Below are 19,498 nucleotides of genomic sequence, written 5' to 3' on the forward strand. Positions count from 1 at the left end.
CTTACTAATACCAGGATTTTCTAAAAGATGGGTAGTGTTTGCATTAGTTGATTTTGAATAATGCTTTTAAGATACAACATTTGTTTATCCAACACTTTATTGTTTTATCAGCTCTGTGTTTCTTAGGAGAAAGAAAAATCTTACCATTCCGTTTTCAAAAGAATAGCCATAATTGCTATTATTTTGCAGCTGCCTAATTTTCCAATCACCTTTGAATTATTCCCACATTATGTCCAAAGCAAAAAGTAGCATCTATTATGGTGTAGCAGAATGAGCTTGGGGAGTCAGGGAAGCCTCTGTGAATCCCCAAAATTAGCCACTAACCAGCCATATGAATTTCATTAAGCCACAAAACTTTTCTGTACCAGAAAAAATTATACCAGAGCAATCTTGAGACCTATTCCAGGTCTTAGATTTATGAAGCAACATTTGGCTAACATTTGTAGTAGAAATTGTGTGTTTATCTGCTTTTGCTCCTTTAGATTGTTAATCTGGTGATATTTTACTTTACACACACACACACACACACACACACACACACACACACACACACGCACACAGAGTTTGTAACTGAATAGAATACCAAAAATAACTTACTGTTATTAACAGATGGCGTTCTCATAGTGAAGTCTGTCATCTGGGGAGTAGAGTATGTGTACCCTCTTTAATTTCAAGCTGATATAAATTTTTTTGAGTTTTCACAGTAGATAAAAATCAATCTTTGAATATATTTGATAAAATTATAATGATCAAACCAAAGAAATGGATAACTGATTACATTTTACTGCTAAAAAAAAAAAAAAAGCATGTTAGGTTGCATATTCCTTTAGATAACACTAAAATAATCTTTCAGATAGAATAGTAAATTTCTGGTTGTGGTGATATGTGCCTTCTTTGCTTTGCCTGATTGCAATATATCTTCAGTATGATTGATTAGGTGTGCTATTAACACCTTTTCAAATATGTCAATTTTGGCCCCAAACAATAAATGGATACCAGACAACTTGTAAAAAAAAATTACATATCTCCAGTTGTTCTATGTAGTTTGACCTTGGGGGCAAATAACAAATATGAAGCCAGGAGTAATGAGTGTCCCAGCAAGTAGATTTGCATTTTTTTCCCATTGACTTTATTTTAAAATGTCTTTCCCAACCCTTTTACTACCACCTCATTTTAGCAGAATCAATTAAAATAGTTCAAGAACAGTATTGGGATAATTCATTTGTCCAGTGTTGTATAGTTTAAGCATTATGAATTTTAAAAAACAACTTTTTTCTCTATTACTTTTCCATTTCTTCAAACTGTCTAAAAGATGCATAATGATTTCCTAAGAGTTCATTCAAAGTAAATGTTATCAAATTTCCTTAATTTCTGCTGGGCTTTTGTTTTTTCTTCTAATTTTTTTTTTTTTTCATTAGAGTAGTTACAACCCTATATCAGGGTGAGGAAACATTATTATTATATAAGATAGGCTATTATTATTATTACATATTTTCTATGATTTCTTTCTTCAGGCTTCATAATTTGGTGAGGGGGAGGGAGAAAATTATAGCATTTACCACTAGAGAGCAGCAAAAAGTTATTAATGTTGCTTGTTGCAGGCCTGGCCAGACAGAAGAAAATTGCAAAACTAGGTTGGGGAGAGATGGGAGGTAAATGAGTGGAGAAGAAACACAGTGCATTATTAAGAAGAGCAAATCTGAATCACTGATTCTCACTGTTGGCAAATATAAGGGCACTTTTTTAATATAAAAAAATTTCTCAAGTGCCACTAAATAATAATAGTTATAGTTAGTACTCTTCGATTGCAAAAAAATCATTGAAGGCCATCTAATCCAATCCACACCTGAACAAGAATCCTCTCTATAACTTTATGTGCAAGTGGTCATTCAGTCTTTGATTACATATTCCAGAAAGCTACCAGGTATTTAGTAACAACTCTTGATAAATTTTATGTATTTGCTATATTTTTTGTTGAATCTAAACAAAGGCCAAAATGGCAATGTTTGATGTGCATATGAGCTTTTGGTTCTTTTGCAGTAACTCTTCAAGGCATCCCAAGAGGATCTTTGGCCTTCAGTTTGGAAACCATTATTTATTATATTGACAGCATTACAAAGTTGTTTACTATTATATGAGTCAGCACTTTCTTGTTTATTTAGAGCTTCAGCATTATTGCAGGTGATCAGTAAGCATTTGATGAACTTAATTGAATGGTTTTAACACTAAATATCTTAGGGAACTGATGAAATCACTTAAAGAAAAGTATATAAGAAGAGAGTGCAGGACAGAGCCTTGGACTATGATACAAATGATGAATTAGCAAAGCAAAGTGAAGAATTTTTTATAAAGTAGAAGAGTATAGGGTCTTAAAATTCTAGAAAAGGGGGATTCCAGGAAGAGAGAGTTATTACCACATCCAGATGCTGCAGAGATGTCTAGTTGGATGATGACTGTGGAAAAAGTGATACAATTTGACACTCCTGTCCCGAAAAAAAATTTTTTTGATATGACCAGGATATTGCAAAGATGTCTAGTATCATCACTATTTCAAATAGTATTGTAAAAATACAACAATAAAAAAATAAAAAGAAATTGGGGTATAAGTACAGGCAAAAAGGAAATAAAACGCTTACTATTTGCAGATGTTGTGGTTTACTGAGAGAACCCTAGAAAAACAACTAAAAACTTAATTAAAACAATAATTTCAGCAAAGTTTCAGATTATAAAATAATTTCACATCAGTTATCAGCACTTTTGTATATTACCAACAAAACCCTCCAGGAAGAGGTAGAAAAAGCAATTCCATTTAAAATAACTACTGAGTACATTGAGAATCTACCTGTCAAATCATATACAGGACCTGTATGAATATACCTAAAAGATATTCTATAGAAATAAAGATAAATCTAAATAATTGAAAAGATATTAATTTCTTGTGGATAGGCTGGCCAATTCAATAAAAAATAACAACTATACCTAAATTAATTTATTCAGTGCTATGTGAACTAAAGGATTATTTTATAGAACTGGAAAAAATAATAATGAAATTCATCTAGAGAAACAAATGTCCAGCATCTCAAGGAAACTAATGAATAAAACTGGAAAGGAAGGAAACCCAGCAGAAAGATCTCAACCTATACTACAAAGAAGTAATCATCAAAAATATTTTTGTTGTATATTGTATTTAATTTATACTTTAACATATTTAACATGTATTGGTTAACCTGCCATGGGGGGGGAGGGGAAAATTAGAATAAAAGGTTTGGCAATTGTCAATGCTGTAAAATTACCCATGCATATATTTGGTAAGTAAAAACTATAAAAAAAAATTTTTGTTGGCCAAGAAATAGTGTTTGATTAGTGGAATAGATGAGTTACAAAATATGGAGATGCAAATAAGTACAGTAGTTTAGGGTTGGTAAAAGACTCCAGCAATGGGGATAAAAATTTAACGACTCATTAAAAACTACTAGGAAGTTTAGAAAGCAGTCTGATAGAAACTAGATATACCAAATGGAAATGGATAGCAGAAGTGGACCAAAAACCAGAATCCTACAATATGTTGTTTATGAAAAAGAAGCAGACACACAGACATAAAGTAAAAGTAAGGGGCTTGAGTAGGATCTATTATGCTTTGGGTGAAATAAAAAAATGCAAGGGTAACAATCCTCATCTCAGACCAAGTAAAAATCAAAATAGACTTAATTGATAGAGAGAAATGAAACTACATCTTGCTAAAAGGTACCATAAATAATGAAGCAAAATATCAATACCAAACATGTTTACACCAATTGATATATAGCATCCAGATTCCTAAAGGAGAAAGGGATGTCTCTTCTCAAAACCTGATTAAATTCAACCAAAAATAAACAAGAAAGAAACTAAGGAGATAAATAGATTATTAGATCCCATAAGCAAATTAGAAAAGCAAGAAATAACCTACCTGTCAGATCTTTGGAAAAGGGGAAAATTCATGACTAAACGAGATACAGAAGATTAAAATGCAAAAATAAACAATTTTGATTATATTAAATTAAAAATCTTTTGTATAAACAAAACCAATGCAACCAAGATTACAAAGAAAGCAGAAAGCTAGGAAGCAATCTGTATAATAGATATCTTTGATAAAGGCCACATTTCTCAAATATATATAAAAAGGATTCAAATTTCTAAGAATTCAAGCCATTCCCTAATTAATAAATGGTCAAAGCAAATGAACAGGTAGTTTTCAGTTAAAGAAATCAAATTTATCTAGGCATATGAAGAATGTGATCTAAATCACTTTTGATTAGAGAAATGCAAATTAAAACAACTCTGAGGTACCACCTTACACCTATATCAGATTAGTCAATTTGACAAAAAAGGAAATTGATAAGTGTTGGAGAAGATATGGGGAAATCGGGACATTAATGCACTCTTGATGGGACTGTGAATTGATCCAGCTGTCCTTGGAGAAAAATTTGGAACTGTGTCCAAAGGGCAACCAAACTATGAAGGCTCTTTAATCCAGCAATATCACTACTAGGTCTGTATCCCAAAGACATCATAAAAAGGGGGAAAACACCTACATGTGCAAAAATATTTACAGAACCTTTATTTATGGTAGAAAAATAATGGAAACTGAGGGGATGTCCATCAATTTGGGAATGGCAAACAGTGATATATAACCACCTGTTATACTACAATGGAATACTACTATGCAATAAGAAATGAAGAACATGTAGGCAAAAATATCTAGAAAGACTTGTATGAATTGATGCTAAATGAAATGATCAAAACCAGGAAAGCATTGTACACAGTACAATTGGCATTGTGTAATGATCAGCTCGAATTTCTCAGCTCTTCTCAGCAACACAATGATCCAAGACAAGGACAAAGGACTCATGAAGGAAAATGCTATCTATAATCAGAAAAAAAAATTGATGGACTCTGAATATGTATTGAAGTTTTTTTTTTCCTTATTTAAAAAAAGAAAGAAACTAAAATTTCATATCTTGTAACAATATATATTGTGCACATGACTTAAATATAAAGGGTGACATCATAAATGGATTAGAGAAGCAAGGAAGAAATTGTCATTCAGATTTAGAGATAGAACAGTATGGATCAAACAGGGGATAGAGATAATCATAGAAGATAAACAATTATGATGATGCAAACATTTTTTTTAACATTTCTTATATAAACAAAATCAGTTCAGCTACAGTAAGGAAATGATGAATTTGGGCAGGGGGTCTTTGCAACAGATTTCTATAGAAAAAGTCTTATTTCTAAGATGACGGGAACTAGTTCAAATTTATAAGAATTAAGTGCCATCCCACAATTGATAAATAGTTAAATGTGATATAAACAGGTAGTTTTCAAAGGAAAAAAATTCAAACCATCAATAGCCATATGAAAGTTAACTAATTGACAAAACAAATGTCAAATCATTTAAATCTTCTTGGGACTTTCCTATTTCACTATTTTTTTTTCACTTGTCATATGAGAGATTACTACTAGTTTTCCCCTGGAATAATTTTCAGTTCTAAGATTCTATGAGGAAAATGCATCCAAGTTTTCTTAAATTTATTCAGGTGACACTTTTGGGCTATTACTGTATTTCAGGGGCATTATTTTGAAATCAGTTGTCATGGTACAGTTGTTGTGTAGGAGAGCTAGTTAACATTGCTTGCTGCAAGTCCCCTGCATTTTTCAAAAACTATCCTTATGTGTTTTCATGCACAAATCACAAGCATGTACATGTCATTGCAGAAATTCATTATGTAAATGGGTCCATGTTGTTGATCTTAACTAAGAAAATTCTAACTAGAACCAAATCCATTCCAAAGTACAGAAGTTAAAAATCAATGTTAATTTGGGACTTTACAACATTATAATTAGTATTTGTTACCTTTAAAATTATAATCAATATATTAATTGGCTTTAATGAGCTTGATTTAATTAAAAGTTTTAAAGCACTTTTATTGAGTTAAAAATTGAGAAACTATTAAAATTTTTCATAAAGACACTTATTAAATTAGCTCATAGTGACTTTAAAAACAGTGCCCAAAAAACCCCCAGTACAATAGATTTTTAAATACTGTTTAAATAAGTCTATGATTATTGCTATGTAATAATTTTGATCAGATAGGTCATTTCTTAATCCATCCCTGATGAAACATGATCTTTTCAGCTTCTACTTTTGTTAGCTGTACTTTGTTTGAATCTTCTGTTTTCAGTTATGCTTGTGTAGGTATATTATATATGCTTTCCTATAAGTTGTAAGGTAGAAATTTTATTCTTTTTTGTCTTGGTACCCTCAGGCATCCAACCTAAAGGATTTTTCCTGGTAGGTATTTAATAAGAAAGATTTGCTGAATTTGCTGGATGGATATTCAAATAGGCTTCATTAGAATACTCTGCCTCATTTTTAAAGAATCATAAGGTAAAATATATTTGTTACAATCTGTATTCAGAGACCTTATTGTAGATGTATACAAATCTAAATGGACCAGTAATGGTAACTATTCTCTCCTAGTTTTTTTCCTTCCTAACTTTCCTTCTTTGTCTCCTTTGCTGTATCCTTATCCAGAGCCCTCCTTGTAACCATGGGTTTCCCTAAGGGTTCTGTCCTGGGTCCTCTTCTTTTTTCCCTGTGATCTTTGGAATACATAGGTGTTCAGTGAGAACTATAACCTCTGGTGTAAGGGCTTGCTGAATCCTTTTCAGGGCTGCTCATTCTACCTCTCACCTAACTCTTAGCTGTGTAACATGTGTAAATTGTCTAGGATGTGTAGCATCCTTGTAAATTGTCTTGGCAGATGGTTTTTAAAAATCCGATTGAATTTAGGATTACTTGTCATCTAGGGAAGGGGGTGGAGGGAAGAGGGGAAAATTTTGGAACACAAAGTTTTGCAAGGATCAATGTTGAAAAATTATCCATATATCTGTTTTGAAAATGAAAAGGTCAGGGGCAGCTAGGTGGCGCAGTGGATGGAGCACCAGCCTTGAATTCAGGAGGACCCAAGTTCAAATCTGGTCTCAGACACTTAACACTTCCTAGCTTTGTGACCCTGGGCAAGTCACTTAACCCCAGCCTCAAAAAAAAAAAAAAAAAAAAAAAAAAAAAAAAAGTTCAAATAAATAAATTAGCAAACAAATAAATAAACAAATGAATGAATGAATATTTTAAAAATAAAATAATAAATTTTTTTAAAAGTCAGATTGAGAGTAACTGACAGACCCCAGCCCTATTGGTAAGTGAGGAACGTGTCCACTTAAAGTATGTGAAGACTTCCTTTAGTGGAATGGGTAGCGGAGAACAATATGTTCCAGTGCCAACCAAGGCAGTGTTGTGAAACTCCTGGGGAACACCAAGATCATCTGCTGCATCCTAGGCCATCACCTGCCATCTTTTTTTTTTTTTTTTTTTTTTTTTTTTGTATTGTCATTAGATTTTAGTGAGACCGACTACTTTGTGTAACTCTACTTCTCTTAAATTCATTTCATGCATGACTTAGGACATCACCCTGTAATGTCATTGATCCTCTTTGCAAAAAAAGAACAAATGGCAACTTAGTGATGCCATCTGCTCCCGTGGATTTAGTCATCATTTCCATGCTGATGATTCTCAAATATACCTATTCTGCTCCAATCTTTCTGCTCACCTTTTAAGTTATGTTTCCAGTTGTTTTTCAAACATCTTAAATTGAATATTCAATAAAGACCTTGGCCTAACCATGTACAAGACAAAATGTATTATCTTCCCCCCGAAATCCTTTCTGTCACCCTCTTCACTCCCTCCCCATCCTACCCTCTCTGTTACTGACAAGGGCCACGTCAGCCTCCTGATGCCTCGGGATCACAATTTACAGCATCATTCCTTACTCTTCCTCACCTCTTTAGGATAATGAGACCCTCATTACCTCCCCCCCTGGACTATTGAAATAACTTGCTGGTGATCACCCTGCCTCAAGCCTTTACCTACTGCAGTCAGTGACAGCAAACAGTGTATAAGAGTCCTGGGCTTGGAGTTAGGCTAGATCTGATTTCAAATCTTGCCTCAAACACTTACTAGTAGTAAACTCTGGTGACTTCCTATAACTCCAAGAGCAAATACAAAATGCTTTATTTGACATCTAAAGTTTTTCATTACCTAGCTCCCTCCTACATTTCTACCCTTCTTACATCTTATTCTCTAATGCATATTCTTTGATCCAGTAACACAGGCCTCCTTGCAGTTCCCCAAAGAAGATGCTTTAAAGACCTTTTTTTTTTTTCTAATCCCTCTTAATTCTAGTGGCTTTCTTCTAAATTATTTCCTTTTTATCCTGTATACTGCTTGCTTTGTATTTATTTATGTATATTTAATATATAATATTTATTTATGTTGTCTTCCCCATTAGGCAATATGTTCCTTGAAGACAGGCACATTTGCTTTTGCTTCTTTTTTGTGTCTTTAGTAGAGACTTAGTACATATTGATTGATTGATCAATTGAGATAAAGATTAGCAAGTTATAGGCATATTCTAGAATAAGTTCAATTTATACTGTTTTTATTTGTCTGCTTTAATCTGGACCTATGATTTCCTTGGTTTGAATATTTCCTTGTGAAGACACACCTTCTTTCATCCAGTGTTCTTAAAATGTTGCCTGGGTCACTGAGAGATGAAGTAACAGGTAGATCAGGGGCAGCTATATGGCACAACAGCCCTAAAATCAGGAGGACATGAGTTCAAATCTGGCCTCAGACACTTAACGCTTTCTAGCTGTGTGACCCTGGGCAAGTCACTTAACCCCAGTTGCCTCAGCAAAACAAACAAACAAAAAACAAAACATAGGCAGGGCACAGAGGTCTTACTGACCCTAAGATTGGCTTTCTCTCTACTATGCCCTATTACTAATTTCCTTTAGATACTCATGAATATACCTGTGTATTCACATGCATGCACTTATCCCCAGTACCAATGTAGATGCAGAAATTGAGTTGCAATTCATAGTTTTAGAGAGTACCTAGAACACAGAGATTAAATGATTTTTCCAGACTCACACAACCATTATGTGTCATAATCAAGACTTGAGCCAAGGAAGGTCTTCTCTGAATCTTAAGCCAAATAGCTATCCACTATACCACAGGTGCTGCACTGGATAGAGAGCTGTGGCCTAGATTCAGGAAGTCTTGAGTTCCAATCCAGCCTCAGATATTTACTAGCTGTGTGACCCTGAGCAAGTCACGTAACTCTGTTCACCTCAGTTTCCCTTATATGTCAAAAGAGCTAGAGAAGGAAATGATAAACCACTCTTGTATCTTTTCCAAAACAAAACTCCAAAGTATTGAGGACATCTGAAACAACTCAACAATATAAACATAACACAGCTCCTCTCATGTGTCGCTATATTTGTATTACTCATTTAAAAATAAATCCTCCTCTCCCTCTCTCTCTCTCTCTCTCTCTCCATATATATATATATATATATATATATATATATATATATTTTTTTTTTTTTTTTTTCCCCTGAGGCATTTGGGGTTAAGTGACTTGCCAAGAGTCACACAGCTAGGAAGTGTTAAGTGTCTGAGATCAAATTTGAAATCAGGGCTGGTGCTCTATCCACTACGCCACGTAGGTGCTCCAATTAAATTAATTAATAATGAATTAATAATGAAATTAATAATTAAAATATGTTTTTAAATCAATTCATTTTAGTTCCCATGGGAATTCTCTTTCCAGACTTGCTTTCACATTTGTCTATTCATCTCACTCATATGATTGTTGTTAGTGTGTACTCCACCCTTCTAATTTGCTTTTTTGTTTTGAATTAAGCATTTGACATCTATTTTATACTATTCTTGTGGAAAAGAGAGTCCCATGGATTAAAACACAACAGTTTAGATTCAAGTAGTAATCATGGTTCATTGTCAACTGGGCAGGAAGTATCCAATAGAATTCTCTGGATCCATGCTTAGTCTTACACTGTTTAACCATTTTTTTCTGAGACTTCAATAAAGTAATTAGAATGCAAATTTATCTAGTTTGTCAATGACACAAAATAGGGAAAGGGGGAATAACTAACACACTGGTCAGCAGAGTCAAGAGCTAAAAAGAACTTGACGGCTAGTGTGCTGGGTTCTAATTGGATGAAATTTCATGGGGATAAATATAAAGTCTTAAATTTGGATCCCCAGAATCACTTTCACAAGCTCAGTATAAGAAAGAGGCTTTGTTAGACAGCTAAAAAGAAATAGGGATTTTGATGAATTGCAAGCTCAATAACAGCAGCATGAGGCAATAACCTACAAAAGCTAAGACAATTTTGAACTAAGAAAAGCAGGTAGGTGGCACAGTGGATAGAATGCTGGACCTGGAGTCAAGAAGACCTGAGTTCCAGTCCAGCCTAAGAAAGTAGCTTATGACTCTGGACAAGTCACTTATACTTATTTGCCTCAGTTTCTTCATCTGTAAAATAATCTGAAAGAAATGGCAAATCACTCTTCAGGAAAACTGTGAATGGGGTCCCAAAATGGCAGACATAGCTGAAATAATGGCAAGAAAAACAATTAATAAGGCATAGTTTTTAGGAATTGGAAAATGATAGTCCTTAGACTATGTTCAGTTCATTGTGTCAAAGTTAAATAGGAACATTGATATTCTTGGATTGTCCAAAGAATGATACCAAATTGATGAAGATTATTAAGCCCCTTATATGAAAATGGATCAAAGTAGATTCTTAATCTAATTTGTGAATTTGGGACCTTTTTGACAGCATAGTGAAGACTGTGAACCCCTTCTCAGAGTAATATTTTTTAAACAAAATGCATTGGTTTACAAAGGTAACTGACTATACTGAGTTATATTACATTGAAATACATTTCCAAAATAGTAAGAAAAGTGAAGTTTATACATTCCTGATTTAAAAGTCCCTCTGGTAGTAGGAATTATGAATGTTTAACCTGGAGAAGAGGATAGTTAGGAGAGAGATGGTATTTGTGTTTGTGTCTGGGAGAAGTAATATGTAGGTGAAGGATTAGATTTACTCTTTTTGGCCTCAGAAAGGAATAGGAGCAAGTATATAGAAGTTTCAAAAAAGGGCAAATTTGGAAATGTCTTCTAAAAATTAGAGCTATCCAAAATTAGAATGAACTGATAGCTTCCCCATTATTTTTAGTCTTCAAGCAGAGTTTGGGTTGCTACTTAGGTTGGTGGAGATAGTAGACTATATTCATTTCTGGCTAATGAATTATGCTATCTGGCCATGGTGATTCTGTGACCCTTCTATTAGCTTCCAATCCTTTTCTGTCCATCCTTTTTATGTGGTTCTGGAGTGAACAAAATGGTGCTTCTGAGTCCTTTCTGATTTCTTTATTAATCTTTCTGGAGCAATTTTCTCAGTTTTCTGGAATATCTTTTGAAAAACTTGACTTCTCTCTGATCTTTCATTTTGCCAGCTCTTCTGAAATTTTCTGAAGCCTCTTAAAAATACAATGATATCCTTAATCTTTGTGGGATAAGCTATTGGTATTACAATTGATTGATCAGATCACAAATCCATCAAAGTACCTAGTTATCTGTCCATTTTTGACAGTAGTAACAGGAGTCCACTGCTTGTTTTGTTGGACAGCAAAATATCCATGGATTTCCCAGCATATGCTTTATACTTTAAAGGCCTATGAATTTATCAATGTGGTCACTCTTTCCACTGACCATATTGAAACCCCTCTAAATCTTAGGGGTGGGCAGGGGGAAAATGTATCATATTTTCATCAATCTGGAAATTCACCTTTGACTGGTCCTTCAATAACTGATATCTCACCAAGCTCAAATTTAAAGCCCTTTTTCCCTTTATAGGTTCTGCCAGGGCTTACTTTCCATTCCCCCAGCCTTTCAGAACCCACAGTCAACTCCATGCCAGAATGAGGTATCAAAAGAGAGCTTAGTGGAGATTATTAGCTTTTCTTTGTACATAATTTCATTTTCACTAAATTTAAATATACAGGGTGTTCCCAAAGTCTTAGCACGTTTTAAGCTTTTTAAAGTTATCGTCATGGTCATCACCATCATTATTATTTAATAGCTATTAAATTCTTAAAGCTTAAAACCACTCTAAGACTTTGAGGATACCCCATATTATACAAGTTGAGTTACTTTTCATATACAATTAAATAAAAATATGGGGTTAGGGGAGGAGACAGTATGGTAGATAGATTTGAAATCTCATCTCCTGCACTAGCTGTGACCATATGCATGCTTATCTTTCTTGAACCTTAGGCAATACTGAGAGTATGAGGCATATGAGTGCAATCTGCATGATTGGAGGGAATCCACTAAAAGTCCCTATATTTTGAAAATCACCAGGTCATTACTATATTGACATGGTAAAAAAAATAATAATAATAATAAAATAAACACCTGCAGGATATTTTTGACCCTGCAGAATGTAGGGGGATTTTTTTTTGTTTTGTTTTCTTTAGGGTTTTTTAAAATGTCATTTTAAAAACTCCACTTCAAAACTTATAGTTACTACCCCAATTAGAATCATTGACCCAAGTAGAAAGGTGAATTTTCTTTGCTTAGAAATAAATTGAAATGCAACTGAAAACTTCTTTAAAAAAATTCTTCCTGAATAAGAACTAAACTTAAAACATTATTTTAGAGGGGAAAAAATTAAGAGAATGTGATTTAGAACTTGAGTTATTTTTTAATAGAAAGACTAGTATTAAAAAATATATATAGACATAGTTCTACATATATATTGTCAGTGATCTAGTCTAAGAAAAATCATTTAAAATTTATAAAGAAAAGTGAAACATCTCACATAAGAAACTAAACTTTAACTTTATAAATTAACTCTTTGTACAACATGCTGTTATTACTATCACTACTGTTATTATTTGCTTTTAGTAATGTTGGTTCTTTTAAATTTTCTTAATAAAAAAGGTGGGTTTTTTTTGTTTTTGTTTTTTTATTTATTTACTAGGATGGGAGGTTGAAGCCAGGGGATCAGCTCGTCTACATAAATAAAGAGTCATTGATTGGTGTTTCATTTGAAGAAGCCAAAAGCATAATTACAAGAGCAAAATTAAGGTAACTATCTTAACCCTAAAAGATAATATGTGTTACTTAGTTACAGCAATAGCTGTAAAAGTTTTTGTCAAATACTTCACACTTTAAGATCTCTAATATGTATAACAGTGATGTCAAAATTAGACATAAGTAGGACCACTAAATTGTACATTGGGCTACATATTTACTTCAAAAACCATATTAACATTATCTGTATTCTTTTTTATCTTTATTGTTGTTGTTAAATATTTTCCAAATACATTTTAATCCACTTCAGGCCATGAACGACATATTTGACATCTCTGTAGTAGACTACATTGCTTTCTATTTCAAATAGCTAAAAAGTCTTGTTATATTTATAAAATGATTTCTTTCTAATTCTAGATCAGAATCTGCTTGGGAAATAGGGTTCATAAGACAGAAGCTTAGCTCAAATCAACAAGAAACTACACAACGTTCATCTCTCTTGCCATCTACAGAAGGATGTGAGACTCAGGTTTCAACATCTTGTCATGAAAACTTTGATCAAAAGATATCATCCACTCCCATTACTGTAGATACCACCTTAATGTCTTTAAAAAAAAATCAGGTAAGAGTTTTCATTTGTAAATTTACAAATGTAATTCACAAATTTTTTCTATGTTTCTGTTTGTATTTCACTCCCAAGATTCTGCTTTATTAAGTTAAGCCAATAAACATTTATTAAGAGATTACCATGTAACCAGACATCATTCTAAGTGCAAGGACTACAAAAAATAGGAAAAAAAAAAAAAGAAAAAATGCAGTCCCTTCTCTCATGGAGCTTATGTCCTAATGACTGATAACATGCAGACAACTATGCAGATACAGCAAAAATAGGAAGTAGTCTTAAAGGAAAGACATTGACAATTTGGGAATGATAGGAAAGGTATTCCAGGGAAGACCTTTTGCAAATTTTTCCATTGGTGTTCTCAAAATATAAAAAGATCTTGAGGAACCCCTTCAGTATTTTGGGTGAGTCATCTTTGGAAGATCCAAAGAAATCCATGTACAAAAACGAATGAAAGAACACAAATGGGTTGATATTTGTATTGTTAGAGGGAATAACCACAGTGGTGAGGTCATCAGTCCATTGCATTGTCAATATACCATGGACTGAGCCCCTGTGATTTTTGAGACAGCATCGGGATGACCCAATGGCAACACATATCAACACATGGTCAAAAGATCACATTGAGTTTCTGACAACTCTAATGGTGAATCAATTTATCATCCTCTCTTTTGATGCCTTAGATGACTTTAGACAAGCCTCTCTTTTGATTTTTTAGCTTCTTTTCTATATACCAAAGCTGTTCTTTAGTGTCTGTCTGGTCATTGCTCTCTCCTATATAGACCCTATTTCCTTGAATATGGTTCTGCAAAATTAGATTCGGGCAGAATGATAGAATTTCAGATCAAACCCACATATCAAGAGTTCCCTACCACAGAGCTCTGACAGCTGAAAGGAACAAAAAGAAGTATTTGTACTTGAAACCTGTGTTCACTACAAAGATTTAAAAAAAAAAAAAAAAAAGAAAGAAAGAAAGAAAGAAATACAGGTAGGCTTTTAGATAACGGAATGAGAATTTTCAAAGATAAAGCTAGCCATAGGTCCATGCTGTTCAGACATAGCACATGAAATTTTCTAGCTTCTTTAGCCCCTGGCATTTTTTTTTTAAATATTTGGTTCTGTTACTCTTTGAAAGCAACAGCATAAAGCCTTATATTTTATTGGCCTTGGACACAGTAGGATTCAAAGTAATTGTTACCTTTAATTCTGAATTTCTTTTACTTTATAGTTATCTATCTGAAGATGAACATATCCAAATGTTAGGGGTTTGGCTCATATTTTTCAGTATTACTTCAATGTCTTTAACTATATATTTTTTAAATGTTAACAGGTCCTCCTAACTTGGTCTTTGACCTACTTTAGAAAATGTCATTTCATGTTTCTCATTTTCTTTCATAGATAAAAACCGGATTCAAGAAAAGAGAACCATCTCCAATTACTTCTCCAAACAACAGCCCCACAGATGTATCTAATCCAAGTAAATGCCCACTTAATTCTTTTTTCCTGTTATTGTTTTTCAATTCTACTTCTATGGGGAGGGGTATGTAGACTATCCAGAAAAGTGCAGTATACTTTTAAAAAAATTTACTTTTATTGAATAAATGACCAAAATGAATGGGCTGTTTGGTAGTCCCTGTCAAATTATGACTTACATTAGAAATATCCCTGGAGAGGTAGTTTTAAATATGTATGACCATAATCTTTTCTGTGTGCTGTAATAATCGATGAACTTGGTTGAAAACCAGATAATGAAAATTCTCCTATAAATAAAGATCTGGTTGCTGTGGTAACAACAGTACTTGTCACTTTTGTGAGGTATGTTAGATTTACCTTTTAAAAACTATTTTTATAATGGCATTTGGCTTCAGGAAAGAAATACCTTCATGAAAATAGGCACTTAAAATAAAAAAATAAGAAAAATCCTTATCTAGACTTTCTTATCTACTGCAAAATTATTTACCTCTAGCTGAATAATGACTTATTTACATAATATTCAATTATTACAGTTTATAAAGTATTCATGGCTAAATTTTTTTTTAAATGTTGATGGACTATAATTATCACCAAAATGTCTTCTAATTGCATCCTGAAAGAAAATTTTGTGAAGTATTTTGCCTAAGTTTTTGGGTTAGGTAGGTGTTCCTGTGCATAGAGCACTGGGCAAAGTAAGGAAAACCTGAGTTCAAATCTAGCTTCGGTTACTTATTAGCTATGTGATCCTGAGGAAATAATTTAATCACTGTTTCAGTTTCCTTAATTGTAAAATGGGATAATGATAGCATCTCTTTCCCAAAACTGTTTTGAGACTCAAATGTAATAATAATCATAAACTGGTTAGTACAGTGCCTGGTATATAGTAAATACTATACAAATGTTTATTATAATTATTATGTTGATTTCTAAAGATGCTTATAACTTTTCATCAGTGGCCATTTGTCTTTAAACATTTGTAGGTAGGGTTGAATTCCAAAATAATGAAAGATGAATTTAAACTTTATACTTGTTCAACTTAAGAAGGGATTTTTCTCATTTACATTAAGGCCATGGTAGTTTCCATTAATTGGGAGAAAAATTCACCATTGGGTTAGAAATTTTTCATTCCTTGTATTTGTCTCTAAAATTATAATGTAGACATTGTCACTTGGGAATTACCTCATTCTGTGATTACTTCTGGTCTTTAGATAAATCATTCTTATTTCATATTAAGACCTTAGTAAGAAAAGAAGTAGAGCTCAAAGTTCCATTCAGCAGTTGTGGGATGAAATGGAAGATAAATGAAGTACTTTTCTAAAAATACTAAGAACCCAACCTACTATGGCTTTTTTTTTTTAACTTCAATTTCATAAGATGATAATGACAACACTATCACATATTTTACTTTTTAATTTTTTATTTTGGAAATCATTCAATACTTCCATGGCTCTATATGATTCATCTCTTTACTCAATACATCTTTATCTAGTGCTTTTTTATGTAATGAGGGTAAGGAAGAAAGAGAGAGAATAAGAAAGAAAAAAGAAAGAGAAGAAAAGGAGGAACAAAAAAAAGGGAAAGAGTTTTCCCCTTGAGGACACTTATTCATTGCTACTTGTGGATTTTTACTTTATTTTATTTTAATAGTACAAGACAGAAAAAGAAGTATATACCTGGGAATTCTGACTTAATTGCATCTGCCCAGTGGGGGATATCCCATGTCAATAATTAAGAAAAAGAAGCATGACTTCTAAAGGGTTTTTGGTGGTGAAAGTCTCAGTGTTCTACAAAGCCAAAAGGATGTGAATGGCTACTCCAGAAAATCTTTCCTCTTCCTTCCTTTCTTTTTTTTCCTTCTTTCCATCCATCTTGGTACAGGATGGGTTATTTATCTACATGTATCTCTCTCTCTCTCTCTCTCTCTCTCTCTCTCTCTCTCTCTCTCTCTCTCTCTCTCTCTCTCTCTCTCTCTCTCTCTCTCTCTCTCTCTCTCTCTCCCCTCTTCCCCTCATTACAGATCTTCCTGACTCCAAATAAATATTTCTTTTCTCTGTACTTTTTATATCGTTTCTCATTGTGTAATGACGTTGCATTACATTCCTGTGCCGTAATTTGTTCAGCCACTTCCTACTGAATAGAAAACTCATCTTTTTAACTCTCATATTCTTTTGAAGATGCCATATCATGGAATACTACACATCTTCAAAGAGCTTCAAAGAAAAGTACTTCAAAGAGCAAAGTTTTAGATAATCTAATAGGCAAACGATAAGTATGTGGTAGATATAAGTATACTGTAGTGTATAAACCCATGAATAGTAGATCCCAGGAAGATGCCGAAAAATATATCATTTAAACACAGTGGTGTCAAATATAAATAGAAATGAGGGGCCTCTAAAACCAAACATAACGATCCCTGTGGTCCACATATTGAATTAGGAAAACTGTGTATTAAAAATTATCTGTATTTTATTGCATTTTTATTTATTTTGTTAAATAATTCCAATTACATACTAATCTGGTTTCAGCCATACTCTGGAGTGTTACATATTTGATTTTTTGCATGTCTAATTTAAGCTAGATGGCACAGTGTATGGAGTGCCAGCCCCTGGTTCAAAATCAGTCCTCAGACACTTATCACTTACTGGCTGTATGATCATGAAGTCACTTAACCCCAATTGTCTCTCAAAAGAAGAAAAAGAATTCTATGAATATAAAAGGTGAGAGCAAGCTTAAGTGTTTTAATCCTATTTTTATTGATATCTTTTGGTTTTTATGTCCCCTTCATTTTCAAATATGTCTTTTCTCCTCTACTCATTGAACTCTCTTAACATTTTTTAAAAATTTCTGAATTTAAACAACAGCAAGAGTTAAAAAATTGAAACAAACAAATATAGTCAAACAAAACAAATCCAGACAGCAGATCTGTCCAGAAAAGGTTCTTGTTTCCATCACTTCCGTCAGGAGCTAAGTAATAGCATTCATTGTAGGCCTCTGAAGACACAATTGTTAATTATATTGGTTAGTATTCAGTATTGATAATCTTATTTAAATTTCTTTCAACTTTCTGGACCATAGTTTCCTTTTGTATGATGAAAGGCTGGACTAGATAATTTTTTGAGATCCCTGTCATTTACAGTGATTTAAATGAGTTAATATATGTATATTTTAACATATTTAACATGTATTGGACTATTTGTCATCTAGAGGAGAAGGTGAGAGGAGGAAGGGGAAAATTTGGAACAGAAGGTTTTGCAAGGGTCAATGTTAAAAAATTACCCATGCATATATTTTGTAAATAAAAAGCTTTAATAAATTTTTTTAAAGAGAGATAATATATGTAAAAACACCTCGTGAACGGTCTGTGTAAAAATAAAATGTTATTTTGTCCTTCTAGATCACCTACCCCTAAAATTGAGTTGGTATATACTCTAAGAATAAAAAGATTTTAATATTAAGCTAAGAAAACCCAATTAGCAAGATTTCAGGAGGTCTGTGAAATTGGATGGTAAAAATAATTATTTTCACTGATCTCTAACTGAAATTTATCATTTCTTCAATTTTGAATTAAAAAACTCCAACATGATTCTAAGGAGTCCATATCCTTTCCCTGGATGTGCCACAGGGGTTCATGAGACCAAAAAGGTCAGGAACCTCTGTTCAATAGTGTGAACAGTTTGCTTAAGAAAAGAATTGATAGCTACTGAACATGATAAGTACATATGAACATTTATTAGTCCATAAAAAATTAGTAAACATTTAATAAGCTTCTACTATTTGCCAGGCTTTTTGCTAAGCACTGAATATGCAAAGAAAGATGGAAAACAGTATCTACTTCTAAGGAGCTCACAGTTTAATGGGGGAGATGTCATATAAACAATAATGTACAAACCAGTGATATATAGCATAAATTATGGGAAATAATCAACAGATGGAAGGCACTAGAATTAAGAAAGACTAGGAAAGACTTCCTGTAATAAATAGTATTTTGTTGATAGATTAGAAAAAAACTTCTTATTGATGTTCTTCCTGAGTTGTTTTCTTTATACATTCAAACTATCAGTTTATCAGAACTAAGATCAGAATTCATTTAGAGAAAAAATGTCACAATTGAGTAACTTGATCCAGAACTGTTTAAACAAGTAGTTGAAAATCAAAAATGGAAAGTGGACAAGAGAAATTAAGCTGATAGTGACTAATGATTTTATCCACACATTTAACCAATGCCAAATTGCCACATCAAGAAGTCAAAAGAGTCTAGATTATAACTTAGCAAACATCTGGCAACTTACATAAAGAGAGATGCTGCCAAAGGCAACTAAATGATGATTATGAACAGTATCATCTTTTAAAGCAGAAAAAGAAGCGTTGTTTAGTTTTATTAGTGTCTTAA

General features: G+C 32.9%; 1 protein-coding gene across 6 annotated transcripts in view; it reads left to right on the forward strand.

Annotated features, from left to right (window-relative positions):
- Positions 1 to 19,498, forward strand: part of STXBP4 (syntaxin binding protein 4) — a 227,836-nt gene that overhangs the window by 32,678 nt on the left and 175,660 nt on the right. For all 6 annotated transcript variants that reach the window (XM_074261824.1, XM_074261825.1, XM_074261828.1 and 3 more), the window contains 3 exons: positions 12,961 to 13,067; positions 13,431 to 13,635; positions 15,034 to 15,112. In XM_074261824.1, coding sequence (XP_074117925.1) covers positions 12,961 to 13,067; positions 13,431 to 13,635; positions 15,034 to 15,112 — 391 coding nt within the window. The remainder of the gene's footprint in view (positions 1 to 12,960; positions 13,068 to 13,430; positions 13,636 to 15,033; positions 15,113 to 19,498) is intronic.

Source organism: Sminthopsis crassicaudata, chromosome 4 (genome assembly GCF_048593235.1).
Source record: "Sminthopsis crassicaudata isolate SCR6 chromosome 4, ASM4859323v1, whole genome shotgun sequence".
Classification (NCBI taxonomy): domain Eukaryota; kingdom Metazoa; phylum Chordata; class Mammalia; order Dasyuromorphia; family Dasyuridae; genus Sminthopsis; species Sminthopsis crassicaudata.